The sequence below is a fragment of the Dendropsophus ebraccatus genome, chromosome 10 (assembly GCF_027789765.1).
Source record: "Dendropsophus ebraccatus isolate aDenEbr1 chromosome 10, aDenEbr1.pat, whole genome shotgun sequence".
NCBI classification, from domain to species: domain Eukaryota; kingdom Metazoa; phylum Chordata; class Amphibia; order Anura; family Hylidae; genus Dendropsophus; species Dendropsophus ebraccatus.
The window spans coordinates 6,155,614-6,169,894 of record NC_091463.1 but is presented as its reverse complement, the minus strand read 5'-3'; the positions used below and the strand labels follow the sequence as shown (position 1 = coordinate 6,169,894).

The following is a 14,281-nucleotide window of genomic DNA, read 5'->3' as shown; positions in this document are numbered from 1 at the left end:
TTGCGCTTACGCCGTTTACCGTGCGAGATCATGAATGTGATAAATTAATAGTTCGGGCGTTTACAGACGCGGCGATAACAAACATGTTTATTTATTTATTTTTATTCATAACATGGGAAAAGGGGGGTGATTTAGACTTTTATAAGGGGGGGGGGGGGGGCTTTTTTTTAAAGAGAACCAATCACCTAAATGTAACTGTCCCTATTATGAAAGTATATCTCTCCCTAACTCTATTCATGAAGATACAGACTGCATTTGCAGTCTGTATCTTTATACTTTACCTGATCCTCTGTTCCCTGGCTGTTCCGGTGGGCGCTGCCATCTTGATGACGTCACTTGCGTTCCAGCGTGACGTCATCAAGATGGCGCCGCTGCCGGAACAGCCAGGGAACAGAGAATCGGGTAAAGTATAAAGATACAGACTGCAAATGCAGTCTGTATCTTCATAGATAGACTTCATGAAGATACAGACTGTATTTGCAGTCTGTATCTTTATACTTTACCTATCCTCTGCTTCAGTGCCGCACGTCCGGGCGCCGCCATCTTGATTACGGGCCTTGCGTTCCACCGCTGGAACGCAAGTGACGTAATCAAGATGGCGGCGCCGGCCTTGCTCCACCGAAGAAGAGGATAGGTAAAGTATAAAGATACAGACTGCAGAGGCAGTCTGTATCTTCATAAATAGATTAGAGAAGAGGGACTAGAAAATACACAGCGATCTTGCGCTGTATAGCGCGAGATCACTGTGTATTAACGGAGCGTCAGGCAAAGGATCATGGGAACCTTTCCTGCCGCTCTGCATGACGGGAGTTTCCTGTCTCGCGCCGGCTCTTTTGAAAAGAGCCGGCTCGAGACAGGAAAGTAAAAAGTGAATAATTAAAAAACGTGGCAATAAAAATAATGAATTATATTTACAAATGTCAATGAAATGATGATTTACATCTAATTAGGGAATAAATTTTTTTTAACTTTCGTCCATGATTGGTTCTCTTTAAATTAATAATGACACTTTTTTGTTTTTTTTACACTTATACTAGAAGCCCCCCTAGGGTTATTCCCCCCTGGGGTTAGGGTTAATTCCCTCCCTCCTGGGGTTAGGGTTATTCCCCCTGGGGGACTTCTAGTATAAGTACACTGATCTTTCATTGAGATCTATGCTGCATAGATATACAGCGTAGATCAATGAGATAGGCTGCTGCAGCCGGAAGCAATCGAGTGCTGAGCCGGGATCAGCGCCATTACGGCGCAGACCCCGGCCCGAGCCGGAAGTGTGGATCGCTGTTGCCCTGGAGGAGCGATCCACCCCACTAGACACCAGGGATGAGGCTGCATAAAGGATTCTGATGCAGCTGTCAACTTTGACAGCTGCATCTGAATCCTTAATTAGCGGGCACGGCAATCGGACCATGCCCGCTAATAGCCGCGGTCCCAGGCTACATGTGGCACCCGGGACCACGGCGGTTCAGCACGGGGTCGCCGCGCAGCCCCGCTCTGAACTCCCCAAAGCGGCCGCAGGGCGTTAATATAGAGAGAAAAAAATATATAAGGAAAAAAAAAAAAAAACTCAGGCAAGATGGCTGCCCTAATATCAATAATGTATAAAGAGTGAAATAAAAAAAAATAAATAAAAATACTGTCAGAAGGTCCTGACATGGTAAAAGGTGGCAGCAGAGAGCACTGTGTCAGACTGGAGAGAATACACCACTTCCTGCAGGACATACAGCAGCTGATAAGTACTAGAAGACTGGAGATTTTATAATAGCAGTAAATTACTAATCTATATAACTTTCTGGCACCAGATGGTATGAAAGAAAAAAAAAATTTGAACAACCCCTTTAAAGAGGAGAAGCTGTAAGCTGCAATATGGACAATGTACAACTCCATACAGATCTGAGGTACAGGACAACATCTGGGACTCCAGACTTTCTATTCTAGTCAAAAAAAAGAGAGACAGAATATAGGAATTATAATTATATAGGAATTTACAGGTTACCTGGGATGAGGCCTCCAAACGTCGCTGAGGGAGCTGAGGGGGCGGCAGGGCTCACGGTAAAAACACTGGGAAACCAGAAAGAATCACACGGGTCAGTAACAGCATTAGATATATACATATAGATTATATATATACATAGCATCAAGAGGATGAATTCTAAAAAGGATCTTATTAGAGATGAACGTTCGGCATTTGATTAGCTGTGGCTGCTGAACTTGGATAAAGCTCTAAGGTTGTCTGGAAAACATGGATACAGCCAATGACTATATCCATGATTTCCACATAGCCTTAGGGCTTTATCCAACTTCAGCAGCCACCGCTAATCACATGCCGAACGATCGGGTTTGGATGGACTCCAGCATGCTCCAGGTTCGCTCATCGCTAGATCTTATCCAAAGATTGAGACAGTAGGAGAGCTGCATACAAAGGCGTGTGGGCACTGGTCACTTAACCCTTCTCAGGCATCGGGTATCAGTGAAGATTCCAGATATATTCTCCAAATCTTATTGATATGTGGCCTGAGCTCCTGACTGAGGGAAATACAGATGCACGTGGCTTTCCTTCATACCTGGGAGAAGAAAAAGGAAAGGCTTTGTTGGCCGATGCCCCTGGTGCCAGGCTGGGGACTGAAGAGGCGGCGGGCCCTACAAACAAACAGGAAGAGCTTGGTGATTCGGAGAATTGCATCATCTTACAGGGCATTTACACTACTGCAAACATTGTATTATGGCACCAAAGCATGGGCAGCACCTCTGCCGTGCAACCAGGAACCACCACTTTACGCTGCCAGATTAAGTGACTCTGTAACGGGGTTGTGTTGCGATACAAAAGTGTCCGTAGCGACTGCGACAACCCCAATTCACTTGAATGGAAGACAGAGTTGTGCAAAAAGGCAGAGCAACCTGGTGGTTCCTGATCGCACAAGCAGACATTATGGTGTATCCCTAAACTTCTAGAGCAGAGGTGTCAAACTCAGGCCCTCCAGCTGTTTTAAAACTACAATTTTAGCTTTGGCTGTCCAGGCATGATGGGACTTGTAGTTTTAAAACAGCTGAAGGGCCTGAGTTTGGCATCCCTGTTCTAGAGCAAGGGGGTCAAACTCAGGCCCTCCAGCTGTTGAAAAACTACAATTCCCATCATGCATGGACAGCCAAAGCTTTAGCTAACAGCTGGAGGGCCTGAATTTGACACCTGTGTTCTATAGGTAACTCTACAACTCACCTGTCCCCTTGTTGGGCACCAACACTGGTCCTGGCTGGGGAATGCTGGACGGAGGGGGAACAACTTTCAACGCACCGACAGGAAGAACCTGGGAATAAAAAGGATGTGTAAGGAAAGACAGTGCAATAGGCTACTGGCAGAAACCAGACATCTGACATCCTGCAATGTATCACATCAGAGCAGTAAAGCAACAGCCAAGTGTGAATATAGCTGTAAAGTCTTTTGGGCTTAGGCGATGATGTGATGTAGTGTTTTCCAACCTTAACTCCCAGCATGCCAGAAGAGCTAGCATCATATGAGTAGAAGTTTTGCAAATGCTTAGTGCGGGCAGCATTGATATGAGCAAATCTAATGCTCTTTACCCCAGCAGGTAAGCAGCGCCATGTAATGTATGCCTTCATATGCCTTCACCATTTTCTGTACTCTTAGAATTACTAATATTGCAGCAGGGTTTTAAAGGGGGTTGTTCACCAAGATTTTTTTTTCTTTTAAATCAACAGGTGCAAGAAAGAGCCAAAGACTGGTATTTGTATTGGCGACACCTCAGTCCATGTCAGGAACTGTCCAGAACAGGAGAGGTTTTCTATGGAGATTTGCTACTGCTCCGGACAGTTCCTGCCATGGACAGAGGTGGCAGCAGAGAGCACTGTGTCAAACTGGAGAGAATACATCACTTCCTGCAGGACATACAGCAGCTGATAAGTACTTGAAGGCTGGAGATTTTTTTTGTATAATTACAAATCTCTTGCACCAGTTGATGTGAAGCAAATTTTTTTTTTTGGTGAACTACCCCTTTAAGTTCCTGGTTCGTTACCTGTTTAGCTTGAGCTGCAGCCGCTTTGTTCAGTGCTTGGTTGTTACTCAGGGCAGCGGATTGCAAGATTGTGGTCCTAAAAGGGTTAAACAACGGATTTACTCTAGAAAGTAACTACATGATAACTATAAGCATTCACAGTAATACCAGCATGGCAAAGGCCAAACCTTCCCTGACCGAGCGATATTAGGCCCATATCAGACTGACAGCTTCCTGGACGACCATTTCAGGCAAAACACATAATTGTGATGGGAGGTAAATGGATTTATAGGATCTATAGTTGGCAAAGGCCAATGGATAACCAACAATAACTACGGGATCAGCTGAATGACCAGACTACTGTTTAGCCAAACACCAAGCCATACTGGTTGCCATTCCACATTCGTGCCGCCATCTATGTTCTTACCCCATGACCAGCTGAATGTTCGGTCCGGGCCCGTTTCCCTTCAGCTCTTTCACGTTAACTACTTTGGGTACGGTTTGCAAGGTGGATTCAGTGAGCACGGCTGCAGGAGAAGCAAAGAAACGTCAGCCATAAAGCCAGACCTATATGTGAGATATCTGTGCGAACGGCTCAGGTCACCTGGTGCCGGATTGGTTATCTGCTGCCTCCTCATGGCTGCGGCTGCTGCCGCTTGTTGTGCAGAGACAGTGGGCGCTCCGTGTTTGACGGTTTTGGTGGCCAGCATTGTGCTGTCGGCTCCTGGCGGGATCACCCTTGTCGCTGGCACCGATACTGCAGCTGGATACAGAATTAGGAGGCCGCTAAGGGCTCAGATCACACTATTTATAGGTCAGTATTTATTTTAAAGACGACTTACGGGTGCTGGTGATGGGTCCGGAGGCCGGCTGAACCTTCCCAAATGGAGGAGCTGGAGTCCCGAAGCCTGGCTGCATGGATACAGTGCGGGTCACAGGGGCATGGCGCACAGCCCGGACAGGGGAAGGCTCCGGAGGTGGGGTCTCCTGTCTCACAGGCCTTTGCTGTGCTTCTAACAGTCGCCCTTGAATATCTGCTGCTTCCGACAGCGAAGATGAAGAACTGACGTCATCCAGATCTTCTATATAACTTGGGTTCAGGAACGATGACCGAGACAGGTTGGCTAAAATAGAGACACATTAAAATACTCAGGAGAAACAACAGTGACACAACTTCCATAAGGAAATGCTGCAGCAGGAAGACATCATGGCAGTAGACAATTCTCCTACCTATACGTACCCAAGTGCAATTGTTAGGGGTGGTTTACAATTATTCAGACTTAAAAAGAAGTTACCCCAATACAACTTGTCAGTGAGACCCCCATGAATGATGAGAATAGGGGTCCTGTGTGAATGGGGCAGCAACTGAGCATGTGCAGTGTCACTCCATTCACTGGCTATAGCACTGACGTGGATAGCAGAGGACAATACTTGGCTCCCTTTGGCAGTGATTAGAGTAGCAGTGAGCGTGCCACCCCAAGGAAAAGTACAGACGACGCCCTCTACATTATCATCCCATACAGAACGACTCTAGTCACTGTACCTGGAGCAAGAGATCGAACTGGTGGCGTCTTCCTCTTAGTCAGGAAATTTCTTAGCTGATTCTGCTTCACTGGTGATAACTTGGCTGCAAAATAGAAAAATAGGAGAAATGTTAGGGGGGGGGGGGGGGGGGGGGGGGGGGGAGGTCAAAATGTCGCTGTTACCCAACCACATGGCCTCTCACTAATAATAAGGCCCTTTACTTGGTTGACAAGGTACCGATGTGCACTTACGTGGCAGCTTTGGTGTCGGCTTAATGGTCGTGTCTATGATCATCTTTGATAACGTGTCCTCCAGGTTCTCTACCTCCACAGCATTGCTGCAAGAAGAAGCAGCAGCCATATATAAGCACAGTAGGATTCCTGCCATCACCAGTGTTCAGGCCCGGAGGTTGGGGCTCCTCTTACCTGCTGCGGCTTCCAGACTCCTCACTCGTCACGCTCCATTGGGAGGTGCAGTTATACAGACGCAGCTGGTGCAGGTTTTCCACCAGTTGGTTAAGACGTTGCATCTGCTGGTTGATGATCTCCCGGTTATTGGCGAGAGTGTTATACAGCGTCTCACGATCTGATACACCATATCCCCTATAGAGACAGTAACAATTTACTCACACAGACTATTAACTGTGTACGGCTAAATTCACACTGCGCTTTTGCAATGTTTTTTTCATTTGGTTTACACACAAAAAAAAAAAAACATATGTATTTGTGGGCATCTGTTTTAATCCATTTTTACAATGACTTCCATTATAATAGAAAAAAAAAAGAAATGTATCAAAGCGCATCCATTTTTTTAGCGTACACAAAATCGTGGTTGATGCGTTTATCTTTTTTTAAATAAAGTCAATGAAAAAACGGATCAAAACTGTTGCACACAAATCGTTTTTTTTTTTTGTATAAAACACATGAAAGAAAAAAACATTGCAAAAAAGCAGTGTGAACACATTTTAAGGAAACGGGCAACACCTTTAATATCTCTGCAGCGCCACAACTGGGGAAATGAAGCATTACAGAATGTCCACTGATATGGATAAGTAGTATGTGTATGTGTAATGCAAGGACATGGCAGGGACTCTTTTCTGTATATCTGGACAGGAACCCCCCCCACACACACAAATCATTTACATGGGTTATCCAGCGCTACAAGAACATGGCCTCCTTCTTCCATAGATAGCACCGCTCTTGTCTCCAGGGGTTGGGTGCAGGTTTTGCAACTCAGTTCCATTGAAGTGAATAGAGCTAAATTGCAAACCACACCTGACCTGGAGACAAGAGCGGTGATGAAGAAAGTGGCCATGTTTTTCTAATGTTAGATACCCCCTTTAAGTCAAAATACCATAATTATTATTTTTCTTAAAGGGGATATCCAACTACTTTATTGCAAAAACAGTGGCACCCGTTTGCATTTCAGCTCTATTCACTTCAAAATAACTGAGCTGCAAAACCTACACTGAACCTGAGGACAAGGGTGGCGCTGTTTCTGGAAGAAAGGGGTCATGTTTTGCGAAACATGGACAACCACTTTAACCACCACTCCCCCCCCCCCCCCCGCCACACACACATTCACACACTATCCAGGCTATGGCTACAAACTACGCACTTCTGTTTTTTCTTTAACTCCACGAATCGATCCCACTCCAGGTCCAGGACGTCGCTCACATCTTGAACCTGAAACTTGACGTATTGATGGAGTCTGCGAATCTCCTGTAGAAAAAGGACAAGAGCCGTGCATGTGAGCAGTATTGTGAAGGGTCTTCAGTCGTACACCCCCCCCACCCCTCCCTCCAGCCTTACCTGCATCTGCCCCTCGCTCCTGGGGTCCAGCGGCTTCTTATACAGGAGCCGGCGGTATACGTGATTACTCAGTCGCTCTTTCTGTTCTCTCACATTCTCAACATTGGCCAATCCCTCCATTATTGTGGTTTTCAGGCAGCCGACATCTCCATGAAGTGACTAAACCAGATAATATTAGGTTCGATGGGAGCCACACTGGTAAAAGGACAGTACAGGCAACCATGGCCCGAAGACTGAAATATGGCTCCAGGTACAATCGTGGATAGATTATTATAGTGAGAGCATTCTGCTACAGACTTATGACACAGGGAGGATACAGTGGAAAAAGCAGAGGGGTCATTGTTTGATATCCTACACTGAAACCAGAAAACAGCTCTAAAGTCTACCGTCCCTGCAGTTTGCTGCCCACTGCTTGTTGTTAGGCTTAGGCTGTCCCTAGTAACAGACACTGTGAAGAAAGTGTTAAGGGATTAACTACTGCTATGTGCAAAAGAGGAAGAGTGCCGGGGCTGTGCATTTACAATCTGCCTCTACCAGAGGGTCTATGCTGGGCCATAAAGGTAAATGAAGGCTTTCCTCTCATCTTTTACCACCATAAATAACAATGTTAGCACCCAAAGCCTCATAAATATAAGTTTATCCCAGGCGGGTTTACATTGGAGTACTGCCTCCTGAATGTAATCCCCTCTGCTACCTTTGTAGTATCCTGGATTTCCAAAAGGAAGGAATTGAGGCCATCTGAGTCTTTCCTCAGCTGCTTCATCTCCTCCTCCGTTCCTACAGTAAAGGAAGCCTTAGCCGTCCGGGCCTTCAGGTCATCCAACTCCTTCTGGAAATGAGCGATCTGCGGCCGGAGAGAGACAGAAGATGAGTCTACGGCTCAGAGGGTTCTCACAAAGCAACAGAAACAGCACCACTATACGCTCACCTCCTCTTTTATTCCATTGTGAATGGGATCTTTGCTGTCCGCAGCTTTGTCCAACACTCCGCTTGTTAAGGGCTGCAAGAAACAAGAGGACAATGAGTCTGGTTACCGTTATGCACTGTATTAGAGCCGAGGCCTGTATATATTTACCACATAAAGGAAAGAAGAGGCAATACCTGGGGTGGCGCTTGCTTTGCTACTGCTGGTAGGACGCGGGGTGTCTTCTGGGCTACGGCTGGGGATGGAACAGCGCTCTGTGGGGATTGGGAGACTGCAAGGAGAAAGAAAACAAACAAGGGTCATTACTAATACCAATATAACATGTATAGGGTCTATAATACCACTATAACATCTATAGGCTCTAATGTAGTATGTATAATATCCAACAATGACAGCCTGGTCTATAATATCACTATAACATCTATAGGGTCTATAATACCACTATAACATCTACAGGGTCTATAATATAACATGTATAGGGTCTATAATACCACTATAACATCTATATTCTCTAATGTAGTATGTATAATATCCCACAGTGACAGCCTGGTCTATAATACCACTATAACATCTACAGGGTCTATAATACCACTATAACATCTAAAGGGTCTATAATACCACTATAACATCTATAGGCTGTAATGTAGTATGTATAATATCCCACAGTGATAGCCTGGTCTATAATACCACTATAACATCTATAGGCTGTAATGTAGTGTATATAATGATCTGATGTGATACCATGCGGCAATCCTTACAGTTATTACACCTATTAGAGGACATGACTTTTCTAGAATACCTGAAATTTAAGGGAGCATTGACCGGCATCGGATGAGGATGGCCCTTACAGTGCTTTATATATGGACAGACATAGGTATAAAGAAGCCACATTTACCATCCGAGAAGGGTCTGCTGGGCGTCCCCGCCACCTGGGATAGAACGGGCATGGCGATGCTGCCCGGAGCTGCTGGGGTTGCGGTCTTGGCTGGAGGTGTGAATGAGAAGCCTGGAGCGCTCGGGGCAAAGCTTGGCTTCGGCTGAGGACTCTCCGCGGCACCAAATCTGAGCAGGCGAGTAAAGAGCAGTCACGTTATACAGGAAAACTCACAATAATAATAAAAACCCTGTGGGTGGAATACCCACTTCCCTGGGGGCCTAAGCTAGTAAAGGAGGGTATGCCCACGTCCCTTATGAGCCATCCGGAGTAATAAGGGGCTTAAAGGGGTTGTTCACCGAAAAATATTTCTTTCAAATTAACTAGTGTCAGAAAGCGCTGAGAAATTTGTCTTTTATTTCTTTAAAAAAAAAAAAAAAAAATCTCGTCTTCACATACTTATCAGTTGCTGTATGTCCTACAGGAAGTGGTGTACTCTCTCCAGTCTGACACAGTGCTCTCTGCTGCCACCTCTGTCCATGTCAGAAACTGCCCAGAGCAGCAGCAAATCCCCATAGAAAACCTCTCCTGCTCTGGCACTAGTTGATTTAAAAGAAAAAAAATTGGTGAACAACCCCTTTAATGCCACCCGAGTGGTCTAGGGTAGTGGTGAAGCACATGTAACCCCCCCCCCCCGGAGTTGAGAAACACCGGTCTAGGGCAGTGAAGGGGTTTATGTCTCCTTCTCTAGAGCAGGGATCGGAAACCTGTGGCCCTCAAGGTGTTGCAAAACTACAAGTCCCATTATGACGGGCAGCAAAAGGCAAAGCATGATGGGAATTGTAGGTTTGCAACAGATGCAATAATGCCCAGTGAATGAACCAAAACACCTGACAGTGTCTGTAGCTGCACATACACCTGACACAGTATCTGTATTTCTGACACGGTGTCTGTAGCTGCACATACACCTGACACAGTGCCTGTATTTCTGACACAGTGTCTGTAGCTGCACATACACCTGACACAGTGTCTGTAGCTGCACATACACCTGACACAGTATCTGTATTTCTGACACGGTGTCTGTAGCTGCACATACACCTGACACAGTGCCTGTATTTCTGACACAGTGTCTGTAGCTGCACATACACCTGACACAGTGTCTGTAGCTGCACATACACCTGACACAGTGCCTGTATTTCTGACAGTGTCTGTAGCTGCAGATACACCTGACACAGTGGCTGTAGCAGCACATACACCTGACACAGTGCCTGTATTTCTGACAGTGTCTGTAGCTGCACATACACCTGACACAGTGCCTGTATTTCTGACACAGTGTCTGTAGCTGCAGATACACCTGACACAGTGTATGTATTTCTGACAGTCTGTAGCTGCACATACACCTGACACAGTGCCTGTATTTCTGACAGTGTCTGTAGCTGCACATACACCTGACACAGTGCCTGTATTTCTGACAGTGTCTGTAGCTGCACATACACCTGACACAGTGCATGTATTTCTGACACAGTGTCTGTAGCTGCACATACACCTGACACAGTGCCAGTATTTCTGACACAGTGTCTGTAGCTGCAGATACACCTGACACAGTGCCTGTATTTCTGACACAGTGTCTGTAGCTGCACATACACCTGACACAGCACCTGTATTTCTGACAGTGTCTGTAGCTGCACATACACCTGACACAGTATCTGTATTTCTGACAGTGTCTGTAGCTGCACGTACACCTGACACAGTGCCTGTACTTCTGACACAGTGTCTGTAGCTGCACATACACCTGACAGTGCCTGTATTTCTGACAGTGTCTGTAGCTGCACATACACCTGACAAAGTGTCTGTATTTCTGACAGTGTCTGTAGCTGCACGTACACCTGACACAGTATCTGTATTTCTGACACAGTGTCTGTAGCTGCACATACACCTGACAGTGCCTGTATTTCTGACACAGTGTCTGTAGCTGCAGATACACCTGAAACAGTGCATGTATTTCTGACACAGTGTCTGTAGCTGCACATACACCTGACAAAGTGTCTGTATTTCTGACAGTGTCTGTAGCTGCACGTACACCTGACACAGTGCCTGTACTTCTGACACAGTGTCTGTAGCTGCACATACACCTGACAGTGCCTGTATTTCTGACAGTGTCTGTAGCTGCACATACACCTGACACAGTATCTGTATTTCTGACAGTGTCTGTAGCTGCACGTACACCTGACACAGTGCCTGTACTTCTGACACAGTGTCTGTAGCTGCACATACACCTGACACAGTGTCTGTAGCTGCACATACACCTGACAAAGTGTCTGTATCTCTGAGACAGTGTCTGTAGCTGCACGTACTTGTCTTTCAGGTTCACTCTGATAGAGGAAGTTGTTTGTTGGATGCCGGAATCTGCAGCTTGGTTAGAACTGGTGGGGATTTCTGGCTTCGGTGTTGTAGCCTCAAAAGCTCCTCCAGCTGACTCCATGGTGAAGGATGATGCCGGCGGCCCGGCAGGCTTAGTGAAGCTTACCGTCCCGGCTGAAGTACCAAACAAGGCCGATGAAGAGCTGGCTGGTGTTGCTGTAGGAAAACTAGCTGAAGAAAAACTAAAAGCAGAAGGCGCCTGAGGCTTGCCTGCAAATGTAGAGCTGTCTTGTGGAGCGGGCATGCCGAAACTGGAGGAGGCGGCGGGATGGTTACCCTGGGATGAACTAAAAGCAGTACTAGACTGAGGAGTCCCGGACAGATTGGCTGAGGTAAAGCTGAAGGAGGCGGCAGCTGCTGGAGGCTTTGCAGACATGCTAGCTGCAGGCAGGCCAAACTGTGGGGAGGCACCTGTCTGGGGTCTGACAGCCATATTGGCGGCAGGCAGGGAGAAGGCAGGAGAAGCAGCAGTCTGAGGTCTTGCAGCCATATTGGCGGCAGGCAGGGAGAAGGCAGGAGGAGGAGTAGCCTGAGGTCTTACCGCCATATTAGCAGTAGGCAGGGAGAAGGCAGGAGGAGCAGCAGTCTGAGGTCTAGCAACCATATTAGCGGCAGGCAGGGTGAAGGCCGGGGGGGCAGCAGTCTGAGGCCTTGCAGACATATTAGCGGCAGGCATGGTAAAAATAGGAGGAACGGTAGGTTGAGGTTGAGGTTTCGCAGACACACTCGGTCCGAAAGCTACAGCAGGAGCCTGAGGCTTTGTCGGAAGGCCGAGAGCCGGAGGAGTCACTTTCCCAGTGAAACCAGCAGGGGGCATATTAGTAACACTGCCCATAACTGCGCCAGGCTGAGGAGGGCTAGTGATAGCGGCATGTCCGGGGGTGGTAGACACTGCAAACACAACAAGGAAACAAAGGGTTAAGTAACCATGATGCCTGCTGGAGAAGACAAGTAGATCCTGCACTGGGGTAAAGGACCAATGCTTTACTGCAGCGGAATTTCCCAAGAACAAAACTCAGCACTTAAGAGGGACCCCACAAACTCCAAGAACAGGGGGGATCCTATGTCCCCCCAGATTAATGGAGCAATGGGATGTGTGTAATGCTGAGCTATTCAACTCTATGGACTTGACAAGAGTTAAAGAGGAACTCCGGCTAAAAACGTTTTCTATCAAATCAACTGGTGTCAGAAAGTTATACAGATTTGTAATTTTCTTCTATCTAGTAATATCCAATCTTCCAGTATGTATCAGCTGCTGTATGTCTTGAAGGAAGTGGTGTATTCTCTCCAGTCTGAAATAGTGCTCTCTGCTGCCACCTCTGTCCATGTCAGGAACTGTCCAGAGCAGGAGAGGTTTTCAACGGGGATTTGCTCCTGCTCTGGACAGTTTCTGACATGGACAGAGGTGGCAGCAGAGAGCACTTCCTGCAGGACATACAGCAGCTGATAAGTACTGGAAGACTAGAGGTTTTTAAATAGAAATTACAAGTCTGCAAAATAAAAATAAAAAATTGCCAGAGTGGCGAGTATTGTTCTTGGGGAAAACCCAGTAAAGCTCCATAGCAGAAACTCCTGCAGCTCGGTCTCCATGTCGTCACCCATACAGATACACAACCGCTCCTGCTATGTAACAAGAACACATGACCTACAGGATCCTCCTGTTATTGCTGCCAGATTAACCTTTGGACAGAGCTGTTATGTCGAGCTCTTCAGCTGCCGGATTGCGCTTTGTTTTCCTATGACGGTCCTTTAAATTTTACTGCAATAAACAGCTGAATTTTTATTTTGGTGACATCCCGATGCTGGAGTTCCTTTACCATTGGCTTCAATTTGGACCCGGTCTCCCACCCAGCAGAGCCCAGGTCCATGCCTGCAAGCGATGCAGTAAGGTAAGCTGTGTTTACTACCTGACCATTATATAGGCTGCTGTATAGGCCCCATCTATAGTCTGGGGATCAGAGGTGAGTGGCGGCTTAGGGTTAGGGACACTGCAGTACTTCATGCTACAGGAAACCTACCGCTCCCTGCAGCTTTAATCGGCCGCTCTCCCTCCATAGGAAGTCGCTCCGACTTCACGGTCAGAGATTTTACACCGGGGTTTAGGTTGACCATTTGGAAAGGACAAAGGACGCCATCTGTGGAGAGCAACAGCAGTACCGGAGCAGGGGGCAGGATCTTCTCATCACCTGTGGGGGCAAAACACATTGAGATCAATGGAGAAGAGTCAGGTCCAGTCCCCCGCAGTATAATGTAGATGGGGGGAAAACCCATCTTCCTCCATTGTGTAGGCTCCAACATGATCCACACTCTCCTGCCTGAAATACTCTGTGCTGCTGGGACCCTTCTTCCTCCACTTGCAATCCTCAATCTAACTTCCTACAAGGCCAGCACCCCTAACACCCTTATATTAGGTCATCTTAAAAGCAGAGTTATAACCGTACCGCACCCATCTACCCTGGTGACATGACAGTACATACTGAGAAACACGTTGAGCTGGCTGGTGAAGGAGATCACGACCCCCATAGGCAGCGTATCCTCTCTGTTATCAGTCAATGGCAGCTCTGCTCGGCTCGCATCTTCCAGCAGCCATAACTCCCACAGGCTCTGTGAGGGGATTAGAACATGAGGGGCAGAACATCACATGGCCATCCCCCCAGACACATCACTAGGACCCCCCAGGAGTCCTTTACTCCATTACTGTTTTATTTGGAGGTGGGGG

The 14,281-nt window shown here is 46.9% G+C and overlaps 2 protein-coding genes across 2 annotated transcripts in view; one reads left to right on the top strand and one right to left on the bottom strand.

The window, feature by feature from the left end:
* The window catches only part of NUP214 (nucleoporin 214), a 34,866-nt gene that overhangs the window by 11,787 nt on the left and 8,798 nt on the right, over positions 1-14,281 (bottom strand). The window contains exons 10-28 of the mRNA XM_069985747.1: positions 14,040-14,166; positions 13,581-13,748; positions 11,496-12,453; positions 9,163-9,329; positions 8,444-8,538; positions 8,271-8,342; positions 8,037-8,186; positions 7,343-7,501; positions 7,149-7,252; positions 5,957-6,133; positions 5,783-5,868; positions 5,551-5,634; positions 4,850-5,131; positions 4,612-4,770; positions 4,435-4,534; positions 4,029-4,104; positions 3,215-3,302; positions 2,562-2,637; positions 1,994-2,058 (exon numbers count right to left, since the gene is read on the bottom strand). Coding sequence (XP_069841848.1) covers positions 1,994-2,058; positions 2,562-2,637; positions 3,215-3,302; positions 4,029-4,104; positions 4,435-4,534; positions 4,612-4,770; positions 4,850-5,131; positions 5,551-5,634; positions 5,783-5,868; positions 5,957-6,133; positions 7,149-7,252; positions 7,343-7,501; positions 8,037-8,186; positions 8,271-8,342; positions 8,444-8,538; positions 9,163-9,329; positions 11,496-12,453; positions 13,581-13,748; positions 14,040-14,166 — 3,193 coding nt within the window. The remainder of the gene's footprint in view (positions 1-1,993; positions 2,059-2,561; positions 2,638-3,214; positions 3,303-4,028; positions 4,105-4,434; positions 4,535-4,611; positions 4,771-4,849; positions 5,132-5,550; positions 5,635-5,782; positions 5,869-5,956; positions 6,134-7,148; positions 7,253-7,342; positions 7,502-8,036; positions 8,187-8,270; positions 8,343-8,443; positions 8,539-9,162; positions 9,330-11,495; positions 12,454-13,580; positions 13,749-14,039; positions 14,167-14,281) is intronic.
* Positions 13,226-14,281, top strand: part of FIBCD1 (fibrinogen C domain containing 1) — a 275,844-nt gene continuing 274,788 nt past the window's right edge. The window contains exon 1 of the mRNA XM_069985750.1: positions 13,226-13,451. The gene's annotated coding sequence lies outside the window, so the exon portion shown is untranslated. The remainder of the gene's footprint in view (positions 13,452-14,281) is intronic.